The sequence below is a fragment of the Orcinus orca genome, chromosome 8, assembly GCF_937001465.1.
Source record: "Orcinus orca chromosome 8, mOrcOrc1.1, whole genome shotgun sequence".
Taxonomy (NCBI): domain Eukaryota; kingdom Metazoa; phylum Chordata; class Mammalia; order Artiodactyla; family Delphinidae; genus Orcinus; species Orcinus orca.
Window position 1 is genome coordinate 8718901 of NC_064566.1, and position 14547 is coordinate 8733447.

Genomic DNA, 14547 nt, shown 5'->3' on the forward strand with positions numbered 1-14547 from the left:
ATACTGATAATTACTTTCATTGTGAATGGATTAAATGCTCCAGCCAAAAGACACAGGCTGCCTGAATGGATACGTAAAGAAGACCCATATATATGCTGTCTACAAGAGACCCACTTCAGACCTAGGGACACATACAGTCTGAAAGTGAGGGGATGGAAAACGTTATTCCATGCAAATGGAAATCAAAAGAAAGCTGGAGTAGCAATACTCATATCAGACATAATACTCTTTAAAATAAAGAATGTTATAAGAAACAAGGAAGGACACTACTTAATGGTCATGAGATTAATCCAACAAGACGTTATAACAATTATAAATATATATGCATCCAACTTAGGAGCACCTCAATACATAAGGCAAATGCTAACTGCTATAAAAGAGGAAATCTACAGTAACACAATAATAGTTGGGGACTTTAACACCTCACATAAAACAAAGGACAGATCATCCAAACAGAAAATTAATAAGGAAACAAAGGCTTTAAATGACACAATAGACCAGATAGGTTTCACTGATATCTATAGGACATTCCATCCGAAAACAACAGATTTCACTTTCTTCTCAGGTGCACACGGAACATTCTCCAGGTGAGATGACATCTTGGGTCACAAATCAGGCTTCAGTAAATTTAAGAAAGTTGAAATCATATCAAGCATCTTTCTAACCAAAACTCTATGAAATTAGAAATAAATTGCAGGGGGAATAAAGTAAAATACACAAACACATGGAGGGTAAACCATACGTTACTAAATAACCAAGAGATCACTGAAGAAATCAAAGAGGAAATCAAAAAATACCTAGAGACAAATTACAAAGAAAACACGATGATCCAAAACCTATGGGAAGCAGCAAAAGCAGTTCTAAGAGGGAAGTTTATAGCAAATATAATCCTACCTCAAGAAACAAGAAAAGTCTCAGATAAACAATCTAACCTTACACCTAAAGGAACTAGAGAAAGAACAAACAAAACCCAAAGTTAGTAGAAGGAAAGAAATCATAAAGATCAGAGCAGAAATAAATGAAATAGAAACAAAGAAAACAATAGCAAAGATCAATAAAACTAAAAGCTGGTTCTGTGAGAAGATAAACAAAATTGATAAATATTTAGCCAGACTCATCAAGAAAAAGAGGCAGAGGACGCAAATCAATAAAATTACAAATGAAAAAGGAGAAGTTACAACAGACACTGCAGAAATACAAAGCATCCTAAGAAACTACAACAATCAATTCTATGCCAATAAACTGGACAACCAGGAAGAAATGGACTAATTCTTAGAAAGGTATGACCTTCCAAGACTGAACCAGGAAGAAATAGGAAATATAAACAGGTAAACACTACAAAAAAAGAAAATTGCAGACCAATATCACTGATGAATATAGATGCAAAAATCCTCAACAGAATACTTGCAAACAGAATCCAACAACACATTAAAAGCATCATAGACCATGATCAAGTGGGATTCATCCCAGTGATGCAAGTATTCTTCAATATACACAAATAAATCAGTGTGATTCACCATATTAACAAATTGAAAAATAAAAACCATATGATCATCTCAATAGATGCAGAAAAAGCTTTTGACAAAATTCAACAACAATTTATGATAAAAACTCTCCAGAAACTGGGCATAGAGGGAACCTATCTCAACATAATAAAGGCCATATGTGACAAACCCATAGCAAACATCATTCTCAATGGTGAAAAATTGAAAGCATTTCCTCTAAGACCAGGAACAAGATAAGGATGTGTACCCTCGCCACTATTATTCAACATAGTTTTGGAAGTCCTAGCCATGACAATCAGAGAAGAAAAAGAAATAAAAGAATACAAATTGGAAAAGAAGAAGTAAAACTGTCACTGTTTGCAGTTGACATGATACTATACATAGAGAATCCTAAGATGCTACCAGAAAACTACTAGAGCTAATCAATGAATTTGGTAAAATTGCAGGATACAAAATTAATGCACAGAAATCTCTTGCATTCGTATACACTAACAATGAAAGATCAGAAAGAGAAATTAAGGAAACAATCCCATTCACCTCTGCAAAAATAAGGATAAAATACCTAGGAATAAACCTAGCTAAGGAGGTAAAAGACATGTACTCAGGAAACTGTAGGACACTGATGAAAGAAATCAAAGATGATACAGATGGAGAGATATACCATGTTCTTGCAATGGAATAACCAATATTGTGAAAATGACAATACTACCCAAAGCAATCTACAGATTCAAATTACCAACAGAATTCTTTACAGAACCAGAACAAAAAAATCTTAAAATTTGTATGGAGACACAAAGGCCCCATATAGCCAAAGCAATCTTCAGGGAAAAAAACGGAGCCAGAGGAATAATACTCCCTGGCCTCAGACTATACTACAAAGCTACAGTAATTATGACAATTTAGTACTGGCACAAAAACAGAAATATAGATAAATGGTACAGGATAGAAAGCCCAGAGATAAACTCACACACATATGGTCAACTAATCTATGACAAAGGAGGCAAGGATATACAATGGAGAAAAGACACACTCCTCAATAAGTGATGCTGGGAAAACTGGACAGCTTCATGTAAAATGATGAAATTAGAACACTCCCTAACACCATACACACACACAAAAAAAAAACTCAAAATGGATTAAAGACTTAAATGTAACACCAGACACTATAAAACTCTTACAGGAAAACATAGGAAGAACACTGTTTGACATAAATCACAGCAAGATCTTTTTTGACCCACATCCTAGAGTAATGGAAACAAAAACAAAAATAAACAAATGGACCTAACAAAACTTAAAAGCTTTTGCACAGCAAAGCAAACTATAAACAAGACAAAAAGACAACCCTCAGAATGGGAGAAAATATTTGCAAAAGAAGCAACAGACAATGGATTAATCTCCAAAATATACATACAGCTCATGCAGTTTAATATTAAAAAAACAAACAACCCAATCCAAAAATGGGCAGAAGACCTAAATAGACATTTATCCAAAGAAGACATACAGATGGCCAAGAGACACATGAAAAGCTGCTCAACATCACTAATTATTAGATAGATGAAAATTAAAACTACAATGAGGTATCACCTCACTCCAGTTAGAATGGACATCACTAGAAAGTCTACAAACCACAAATACTGGAGAGGGTATGGAGAAAAGGGAACCCTCTTGCATCTATTGGTGGGAATGTAAATTGATACAGCCACTGTGGAGAATGGCATGGAGGTTCCTTAAAAAACTAAAAGCTGCATTACAACCCAGCAATCCCACTACTGGGCACATACCCAGAGAAAAACCTAATTCAAAAAGTCATATGCACTCCAATGTTCATTGCAGCACTATTTACAATAGCCGGATCATGGAAGCATCCTAAATGCCCATCGACAGATGAATGGATAAAGAAGATGTGGTACATATATACAATGGAATATTACTCAGCCTTAAAAATGAACGAAATTGGGTCATTTATAAAGACGTGGATGGACCTAGCAACTGTCATACAGATTTAAGTAAGTCAGAAAGTGAAAAACAAAAATAGTATATTAACACATATATGTGGAATCTAGAAAAATGGTACAGATGAACCGGTTTGCAAAGCAGAAATAAAGACACAGATGTAGAGAACAAATGTATGGACACCAAGCGGGGAAAGTGGGCGGGTGTGTGGTGCGATGAATTGGGAGATTGGGATTGACATATATACACTGATATGTATAAAATAGATAACTAGAGGGGGACCTTCAAGAAGGCAGACTAGTAAGAGGTGGAGATCACCTTCTTCCCAACAAATACATCAAAAATGCATCTACATGTGGAACAACTCCTACAGAACACCTACTGAGCGCTGGAAGAAGACCTCAGATTTCCCAACAGGCAAGAAAATCCACACGTACCTGGGTAGGGCATAAGAAAAAGAAAAAACAGAGACAAAATAATAGGGATGGAACCTGCACCCCTGGGAGGGAGCTGTGAAGGAGGAAAAGTTTCCAACACTAAGAAGCCTCTTCACTGGCAGAGACAGGGAGTGGGGGGGGAGAAGCTTCAGAGATCCAGAGGAGAGCTTAGCAACAAGGATGCAGAGGGCAAAGCAGAGAGATTCCCACACAGAGGATCAGTGCTGACCAGCACTCATCAGCCTGAGAGGATTGTCTGCTCACCCCCCAGGGCGGGTGGGGGCTGGGAACTGAGGCTTGGGCTTCAGAGGTCAGATCCCAGGGGGAGGACTGGGGTTGGCTGCATGAACGCAGCTTGAAGAGGGCTAGTGCACCACAGCTAGCTGGGAGGGAGTCCGGGAAAAGTCTGGACCTGCCAAAGAGGCAAGAGACCATTGTTTCAGGGTGCGTGAGGAGAGGGGATTCCTTCCCTGTCTGCCCACAGAAGGCAGAGCACTGCCTAAACGAGCTCCAGAGACAGGAAAGAAATGCTAACACTGCTGCTGCAGCCACAAAGAATCCTGTGTGCAAGCACAGGTCACTATCCACACACACTCCCCCAGGAACATGTGCAGCACACCACTGCCAGGTCTCGTGATCCAGGGACAACTTCCCGAGGAGAAAACACTACACACCTCAGGCTGTTGCAACATCACGGTGACCTCTGCCACCACAGGCTCACCCCGCATTCCAGTTAAAACTACCGTACCCCTCTCTGCTCCTGGCATGAGTAAGCAAGAGCCCCCTAATCAGCCACTGCTTTAACCCCTTCCTTCCTGTGGGGAACAGATGCCTGAGAGCGACATACATCCAGAGGTGTGGCCAAAACCAAAGCTGAACCCCAGGAGCTGTGCGAACAAAGAAGAGAAAGGGAAATTTCTCCGTGCAGCCTCAGGAGCAGTGGACTAAATCCCCACAATCAAGTTGATGAACCCTGCATCAATCAATAGCAGAAAAATTGAGGCAGAAGAACGGATAAGTGACCTGGAAGATAAAATAATGTAAATAACTGCTGCAGAGCAGAATAAAGAAAAAACAATGAAAAGAATTGAGGACAGTATCAGAAACATCTGGGGCAACATTAAATGCACTACCATTTGAATTATAGGGGTCCCAGAAGTAGTAAACAAAAAGAAAGGGTCTGAGAAAATATTTGAAGAGATTATAGTTGAAACTTTCCCTAATATGGAAAAGGAAATAGTCAATCAAGTCCAGGAAGTGCAGAGACTCCATACAGGATAATTCCAAGGAGAAACACGCCAAGACATATTAATCTAACTATCAAAAATTAAATACCAAGAAAAAATATTAAAAGCAGCAAGGGAAAAGCAACAAATAACATACAAGGGAATCCCCATAAGTTGAACAGGTGATCTTTCAGCAGAAATTCTGCAAGCCAGGAGGAAGTGGTAGGATATATTTAAAGTGATGAAAGGGGAAAATCTACAACCAAGATCCCAGTAAGGATCTCATTCAGATTCAACAGATAAATTAAACCTTTACAGACAAGCAAAAAATTAACAGAATTTGGCATCACCAAACCAGCTGTACAAATGCTAAAGGAATTTCTCTAGGCAGGAAACACAAGGGAAGGAAAAGACCTACAAGGACAAATGCAAAACAATTAAGAAAATGGTAATAGGAACATACATATCAATAATTACTTAAAATGTAAAAGGATTAAATGCTCCAATCAAAAGATATAAACTGGCTGAACGGATATGAAAATAAGACCCGTATATATGCGGTCTACAAGAGACCCCCTTCAGACCTAGGGACACATTCAGACTGAAAGTGAGGGGATAGAAAAAGATATTTCATGCAAATGGAAATCAAAAGAAAGCTGGAGTAGCCATTCTCATATCAGACAAAATAGATTTTAAAGTAAAGAGTATTACAAGAGACGAAGAAGGACAGTACATAATGATCAAGGGATCAATCAAAGAAGAAGATATAACAATTGTAAATATTTATGCACCCAACATAGGAGCACCTCAATACATAAGGCAAATGCTAACAGCCGTGAGAGGGAAAATCAACAGTAACACAATCATAGTAGGGGACTTTAACACCCCACTATCACCAATGGACAGATCATCCAAAATGAAAACAAATAAGGAAACACAAGCTTTAAATGATACATTAAACAAGATGGACTTAATAGATATTTATAGGACATGCCATACAAAAACAACACAATACACTTTCTTCTCAAGTGCTAATGGAACATTCTCCAGGATAGATCATATCTTGGGCTGCAAATAAAGCCTTAGTAAATTTAAGAAAATTGAAATTGTATCAAGTATGTTTTCTGACCACAACGCTATGAGACAAGATATCAATTACATGGAAAAATCCATAAAAAATACAAACACATGGAGGGTAAACAATACACTACTAAACAACCAAGAGATCACTGAAGAAATCAAAGAGGAAATCAAAAAATACCTAGAAAAAATGGGCCCGTGTACCCCCCCCAAAAAAAAAAAACTACAATGAGATATCATCTCACACCAATCAGCATGGACATCATCAAAAAATCTAGAAACAATAAATGCTGGAGAGGGTGTGGAGAAAAGGGCACCCTCTTGCACTGTTGGTGGGAATGTAAATTGATACAGCCACTGTGGAGAACAGTAAAAAACTACAAATAGAACTACCATACGACCCAGCAATCCCACTACTGGGCATATACCCTGAGAAAACCATAATTCAAAAAGAGTCATGTACCAAAATGTTCACTGCAGCTCTATTTACAATAGCCAGGACATGGAAGCAACCTAACTGTCCATCATCAGATGAATGGATAAGGAAGATGTGGCAGATATATACAATGGAATATTACTCAGCCATAAAAATAAATGAAATTGAGATATTTGTAGTGAGGTGGATGGACCTAGAATCTGTCATACAGAGTGAATTAAGTCAGAAAGAGAAAAACAAATACCGTATGCTAACACATATATACACGGAATCTAAGAAAAAAAAATGGTCAGAAGAACTTAGGGGCAAGACAGGAATAAAGATGCAGACCTACTAGAGAATTGACTTGAGGATACGGGGAGGGGGAAGGGTAAGCTGGGACAAAGTGAGAGAGTGGCATGAACCTATATACACCACCAAACGTAAAACAAATAGCTAGTGGGAAGCAGCCACATAGCACAGGGAGATCAGCTCGGTGCTTTGTGACCACCTAGCAGGGTGGGAGAGGTAGAGTGGGAGGGAGGGAGATGCAAGAGGGAAGAGATATGGGGACATATGTATATGTATAACTGACTCACTTTGTTATAAAACAGAAAGTGAACACACCATTGTAAAGCAATTATACTCCAATAAAGATGTTAAAAAAAAAAAAAGAAGATATACAGATTGCCAACAAACACATGAAAGGATACTCAACATCACTAATCATTAGAGAAATGCAAATCAAAACTACAATGAGGTATCACCTCACACCAGTCAGGTGTGAGGCCAACATCAAAAAAATCTACAAACAATGCTGGAGAAGGTGTGGAGACAAGGGAACCCTCTTGCACTGTTGGTGGGAATGTAAATTGATACAGCCACTATGGAAAACAGTATGGAGGTTCCTTAAAAAACTAAATATAAAAAAAATTTAAAAAATAAACTAAAAATAAAACTACCATATGATCCAGCAATCCCACTATTGGGGATACACTATGAAAAAACCATAATTCAATGAGTCTTGTACCACAATGTTCATTGCAGCACTATTTACAGTAGCCAGGACATGGAAGCAACCTAAGTGTCCATCGACAGATGAATGGATAAATGGGATGTGGCACATATATACAATGGAATATTACTCAGCCATCAAAAGAAATGAAAATGAGTTATTTGTAGTGATGTGGATGGACCTAGAATCTGTCATACAGAGTGAAGTAAATCAGAAAGAGAAAAACAAATACCGTAGGCTAACACATATGTTTGGAATCTTAAAAAAACCAAATGGTTCTGAAGAACCTGGGGGAAGGACAGGAATAAAGATGGAGATGTAGAGAATGAACTTGAGGACATGGTGAGGGGGAAAGGTAAGCTGGGAAGAAGTGACAGAGTAGCATTGACATATATACACTATCAAATGTTAAACAGATAGCTAGTCGGAAGCAGCTGCATAACACAGGGAGATCAGCTCAGTGCTTTGTGTCCACCTAAAGGTGTGGGATAGGGAGGGTGGGAGGGAGATGAAGAGGGAGGGGATTGGGGATATATGTATATGTATAGCTGATTCACTTTTTTATACAGCAGAAACTAACACAACAATGTAAAGCAATTATAGTTCAATAAAGATGTTTTAAAAAAAGAAATCTCTCAAATAACATTAATTTACACCTGAAGGAACTGGAAAAGAGGAGACACTAAGCCCAATGTTAGCAGAAGGAAAGAAATAACTAATAGCAGTTCAGAAATAAATAAAATAGAAACTAGGAAAACAATAGAAACCATCAACAAAACCAAGTCGCGATTTTTTGAAAAAGCAAACAAGATTGAGAAACTTATTTGACTAAGAAAATGAGAGAATATTTAAATTAAAAAATTTAAAATGAAAGCAGATAGATTACAGCTGATACTACAGAGATACAAAGAGGCTACTGCAGATATTTATAAGTGACAATGTGGATAACCTAGAATAAAGGTAAAAATTTCTAGAAACATACAATCTACCAAGACAGAAACATTAGCAAGTTCAGTATCTGAACACACCAATAATGATGAAAGATATTGAATCACTAATCAAAACCTCACCCATCCTCAAAAGAAAATGTCCAAAATATTTAAACAACATATATAACTCAATATCAAGAAAAGTAAACAACCCTATATAAAAATGGGCAGAAGAACTAATTAGACATTTTTCCAAATACAAAAACAGATGACCAACTGGCACATGAAAAGATACTCAACACTAGGAATCATCAGATAATGCAAATCCAAATCACAATGAGATATCACTTCAAAGCTATCAAATACTTATCATGAAACAGACCACAAACAACAACTCTTGGTGAAAATACGGAGAAAAGGGAACTTTTATACATTGTTGGTGGGAATGTGAATTGGTGCAGAAACTATGTAAAACAGTATGGAGTTTCCTCAAAAAACTAGAAATAGACTACTGTATGATCCAGCAATATCACTTCTGGATACATATCTGAAAAGAAACAATACACCATTCAAAAAGATAAGTGCATACAAATGTTCATAGCAGCATTATTTACAATAGAAAAGATATGAAAGCAACCTAAGTGTCCATCAACAGACGAATGAATGAAGAAGATATTATATATATATATATATACACACACACATATATCTACATACAATGGAATATTACTCAATGATAAAAAAGAAGGAGGGGCTTCCCTGGTGGCGCAGTGGTAGAGAGTCTGCCTGCCGATGCAGGGGACACGGGTTCGTGCCCTGGTCCGGGAAGATCCCATATGCTGCGGAGCGGCTGGGCCCATAAGCCATGGCCGCTGAGCCTGCGCATCCGGAGCCTGTGCTCCGCAATGAGAGAGGCCACAACAGTGAGAGGCCTGCGTACCGCAAAAAAAAAAAAAGAAGGAAATTCTAAAATTTGCAACACTGTGGATGGGCCTACAGAGTATTATGCTTAGAGAAAAAAGTCAGACAGAAAAAGACAAATACTCTGTGCTTTCATTTATATGTGGAATCTAAAAAATAATACAAATGAATTATGTAATTATACAGAAACAGACTCACAAACTAGTGGTTACCAATGGGGCAAGGGAAGGGAGGGGGAAGCAAGATAGGGGATGAGATTAAGAGACATAAACTACTATGACTAAAATACATAAGCCACAAGGATAAATTGTAGAGCACAGGTAAATGTAGCTGTTAATTTGTAATAACTTTAAATGGAATATAATCTATAAAAATATTGAATCACAATTTTATGTACTTGAAACTAATACAATACTATAAATTGACTATATTTAAACTTTTTTTAAAAGACCTGATAATTTAACAGGTGAATTCTTACAAATATTTGAAGAATAAACACCAACTCTTCTCAAACATTTCCAAAACACTAAAGAGGAGAATACAGTCTCAAACTCATTTTATTTATTTATTTATTTAGTATCTTTATTGAAGTATAATTACTGTACAATGTTGTGTTAGTTTCTGCTGTACAACAAAGTGAATCAGCTATATGTATACATATATCCCCCATCCCTTCCCTCTTGAGCCTCCCTCCCACCCTCCCTATTGCACCCCTCTAGGTCATCACCAAGCACCGAGCTGATCTCCCTGTGCTATGCAGCAGCTTCCCATTAGCCATCCATTTTACATTTGGTAGTGTATATGTTAATGCTACTCTCTCACTTCGTCCCAGCTTCCCCTTCCCCCTGTGTCCTCAAGTCTGTTCTCTACGTCTGCGTCTTTATTCCTGCCCTGCCACTAGGTTCATCAGTACCATTATTTTAGTTTCCATACATGTGTGCTAGCATACATTTTCCTGTTGTTTTTCTGACTTACTTTACTGTGTATGACAGACTCTAGGTCCATCCACCTTACAAATAACTCAATTTCGTTCCTTTTCATGGCTGAGTAATATTTCATTGTATATATGTGCCACATATTCTTCATCCATTCATCTGTCGATGGACATTTAGGTTGCTGCCATGTTCTGGCTATTGTAAATAGTGCTTCAATGAACTTTGTGGTACATGTATCTTTTTGAATTATGGTCAAACTCATTTTAGAAGACCACCATTTTCAAGATATCAAAATCAGATAAGGACACAACAAGAAAACTACAGTCCAACATCTCTGATGAATATAGATGCAAAAAATTTCTCATCAAAATAATAGCAAACCAAATTTAACAGCACATTAAAAGGGTCATACAATATGTTGAAGTGTGATTCATCCCTAAGATGCAAGGAGTTCAACATATAGAAATCAATATACGTGATACACTATATTAATGGAATGAAAGTTAAAAATCATATGATCATTTCAAAAGATAAAGAAAAATCCATTTATATAATACAATATCCTTTCGTGATAAAAATGCTCGATTAATTGGGTGTAGAAGAAACATAACTCAACACAATAAAAGTGATATATGACAAGCCTTCAGATAACATCATACTCAGTAGTGACAGTTTGCAAGATTTTCCTCTAAGTTCAAGGGAATAAAGGGAGCCCACTCACACCACTCCTATCAGCATAATCTTGGAAGTCCTAATCAGAGCTATCAGACAAGAAAAAGAAGTAAAATGTATTCAAATGGGAAAGAAGGAATTATATTCTTTTTGTTACAGATGATATGAACTTGTATATAGAAAACCCTGAAGACTCAATCAAAAACTTTCTTAGAACTTATCTACAAATTCAGTACAGTTGCAGGAAACAAAATCAACTTATGAAAATCAAACACATTTCTATATACCAACAATGAAATATCTGAAAACAGTAATAAAAGAAACAATCCCATTTACTATAGCATCAAAAACAATAAAATGATTAAGGAGATGAAAGATCTGGACACTGAAAAAAACAAGATGATGAAAGAAATTGAAGTGGACAAAAATAAATGGAAAGAACTTATGTTCATGGATGAGAAAAATTAATATTTTTAAAATGTTCACACTACCCAGAGCCATCTATAGATTAAGTGCAATATCTATCAAAATTCCAGTGGCATCTTTCACAGAAACAGAAAAAAACTGTCCAAAAATTTATATGAAATCACAAATGAACCCAAATAGTCAAAGCAATCCTGACAAAGAAGATCCAAGCTAGAAGCAGAACACTGTCTATTTCAAGCTATATTACAAAGCTATAATAATCAAAAGAGTATGGTACTGGCATATAAAGAGACAGATATACCAATAGAACAGAATCATGATTCGAGAGGTGACACATTCAGAGTCCACAATTTTCAGCTGTAAGATTAAAGGACGTTAGGCTTACAGATGACAAGGGGTACTTTAAGCCTCCCATTTCCCCTATGGGAGACTTGAGTATGTGGCAGCCATGCTGGTCCTCTTACTTTTGGATGACCCCTGCCAGGCACAGGGTAACTCAAACTTCTGACTCCAAAAATTATGACTCCTGAGTTCTATAGATTAGTTACCTTATATTGTTGAAAGTATTACCTCTAATGAGGCTTTTTATCTCTTACAAAATTAAACATACAGATTATAGCCACAATTATTTCTAATTCAACTTCAGTACCATCTCACTGAGCACACAAATTTTATAGAAATCAATACTAATTACAGTGGGGTAACCATGATATGAGGACTAATGTGAGAACCCACAAACATTTAGCTCACTGAATCCTTGGGAAAGGCCTACAATGCTGTTCCTTCAAACAGGCAGAACCTCCTATCTTGAAGCACCTTCCTCTCACTTCCCATTGGTAACTCCTTCTCACCTTTATAAATGAAGTTTATGGTAACTCACCTCAAACTACTATTCTGAAATGCACCCAGATCTTACGAAGAGGCCATTTCTGTGACCAGTACAGAGAGCTCTGTGGCAACAAAATGACACTCATCACAATGATTCTAATTCTGCATTTCCATCTATAGCTCCCTTGGAACCAAGACAACCCACAACAGTATAAATTGTATATTGGTACTCAATAAAGAATCTTTATGAAGCAATTAATCATAAACTGTGAAAACACCACAGAGGAAGGGCAGCAGTGATCTGGAGAAACTCACCTGTCTGAGAGATGGCCATATATGAGGCCCCCCACCAGCATTCCAGCCATGAATAAGGATTGAACCACTGGTTTCTGTGACTGATAATCACATACGAGGTCCCACTGGAAGAGAAGGAAACCAGCACAGAGGAGCTTCACAGCATCTTTTACCATTCGATGCGCACTGACTCCAATAGCCCTCAGTGAACACGCCCTCTGGTTTCCTTTACTACATCTACTCATCTGTATCATTCATGTCTCAGCTTAAGCATGGCTTTCGCTAGATCCTCAGCTCACTCTACCAGGTTATACCAGGGGCAGTCTTCATATTGACTGAGCACTGCATACCTCAGTGGTTCTCAATCTTTGTCACACATTGGAAAAATTGAGGTTTGTTTATTTTTTTTTAATCATTGATGCCTGGATCACACCTATAGTGAAATACATTCTGATTTGTTTCTCTGACAATTAGTCAGGAAAAGGAATTTTTTTAAGTTAATACAAATATTTCCAATTGCAACTAGACTGAGAACAAGTGACCAAGAATAATTTTTCAGGACTTCCCTGGTGGCGCGGTGGTTGGGAGTCCGCCTGCCGATGCAGGGGACACGGGTTCGTGCCCCGGTCCGGGAGGATCCCTCATGCCACGGAGAGGCTGGGCCCGTGAGCCATGGCCGCTGGGCCTGCGCGTCCAGAGCCTGTGCTCCGCAATGGGAGAGGCCACAACAGTGAGAGGCCCGCGTACCACAAAAAAAAAAATAATAAATAAGAATAATGTTTCACACATTATATCAAGTATGTCCTTGTCTAAACGTCAATCTTCACATTAAATTTTAAGCTTTGTGATAGTAAAATTCATGAGCAGTTTGTTGATTTCATCATCCTCAGTTGTAATGTAAGTGTTTGGCAATTAAAAAGATAAACAATCACTGAAAGAATAAAAGAGAGCTGGTTATACTAGCTACTCAGTAACTGAATATTTGAACAGTGCCTATTCATGTTATTCTAAACACCCACACCACGTACTCAGAAGAGGTAAATGGGGCCTTTACCTCAGTCACGATGGTGGAGGAGAAGGAGCTTCGGTCATACACCCAGCCGTCCACACAGGGTTCCGTGTCCAGGTCACTCATGTTGGGGAAAGTCCCGTTCAGTTGAAGGAGCTGCCACTGGGGGAGGAGGAAACGATGACATTTCTCTGGTTTCAAGTTAGAATCCAACGGGATGAAGATTCTCAGGAGGACATCAGGGCTGAAGATCCCAGTGTCATTATCAGAGACAGTGTCGTTATCAAGGATGGGGACCCAGCAGCGATGACCAGGAATGGCTGCAGTGAAGTTTTCCAGCAGTATGTGACAGGCTGCTATCATGACCGGAGGAAGAACGAAAACCATCTGAAGGATCTGGAATTTTCCCAGGCCACCAACTTCATTCAGAAGCTCCTCAAAAGCCATTGTGAAGAGGCAATTTTCAAGAAAACTCACAATGAATTTGTAGAGGTAAGTTCAAAGGGGGAAAAATGTTTCCTTTCATTAACTCACACTAAATCTATGTGACCTCACATCAGTTTCTCATCAATGGTTCTCGTCACTTCACTACTGCAACAGAACATCGGAAGCAGTTTCCCCAATCTGTCTGGAATCACAAGGTATTAGTTTTTTAAGTAAAGTCATAGAGAAAATTATTTACCAAAGATACTTCTATCTGATGAACATTAAATCTGTTTAAAGGTTTACTCACTTAACGTGCTTCTTCTCAGTGATTCTGTGAAATCAACATTGGACTTTGGCGTGTACATGGTCTCTAAATAATCTAAAATATGCCTGCTACAGTCTTTAGTCATTTCCAGAAAATGGAATTTGAGAGACACAGAAGTGAATGCTTTATGATTTTTCTGGGGAAAGAACAG

General features: G+C 37.9%; 1 protein-coding gene across 1 annotated transcript in view; it reads right to left on the minus strand.

Annotated features, from left to right (window-relative positions):
- LOC101287442 (solute carrier family 22 member 10) overlaps positions 1 to 14092 on the minus strand; it is a 38442-nt gene extending 24350 nt beyond the window's left edge. Inside the window, exons 1-2 of the mRNA XM_004264248.1 lie at positions 13691 to 14092; positions 12658 to 12761 (exon numbers count right to left, since the gene is read on the minus strand). Of these exons, the coding sequence (XP_004264296.1) occupies positions 12658 to 12761; positions 13691 to 14092 (506 nt within the window). The remainder of the gene's footprint in view (positions 1 to 12657; positions 12762 to 13690) is intronic.
- Positions 14093 to 14547: the final 455 nt, after the last annotated feature.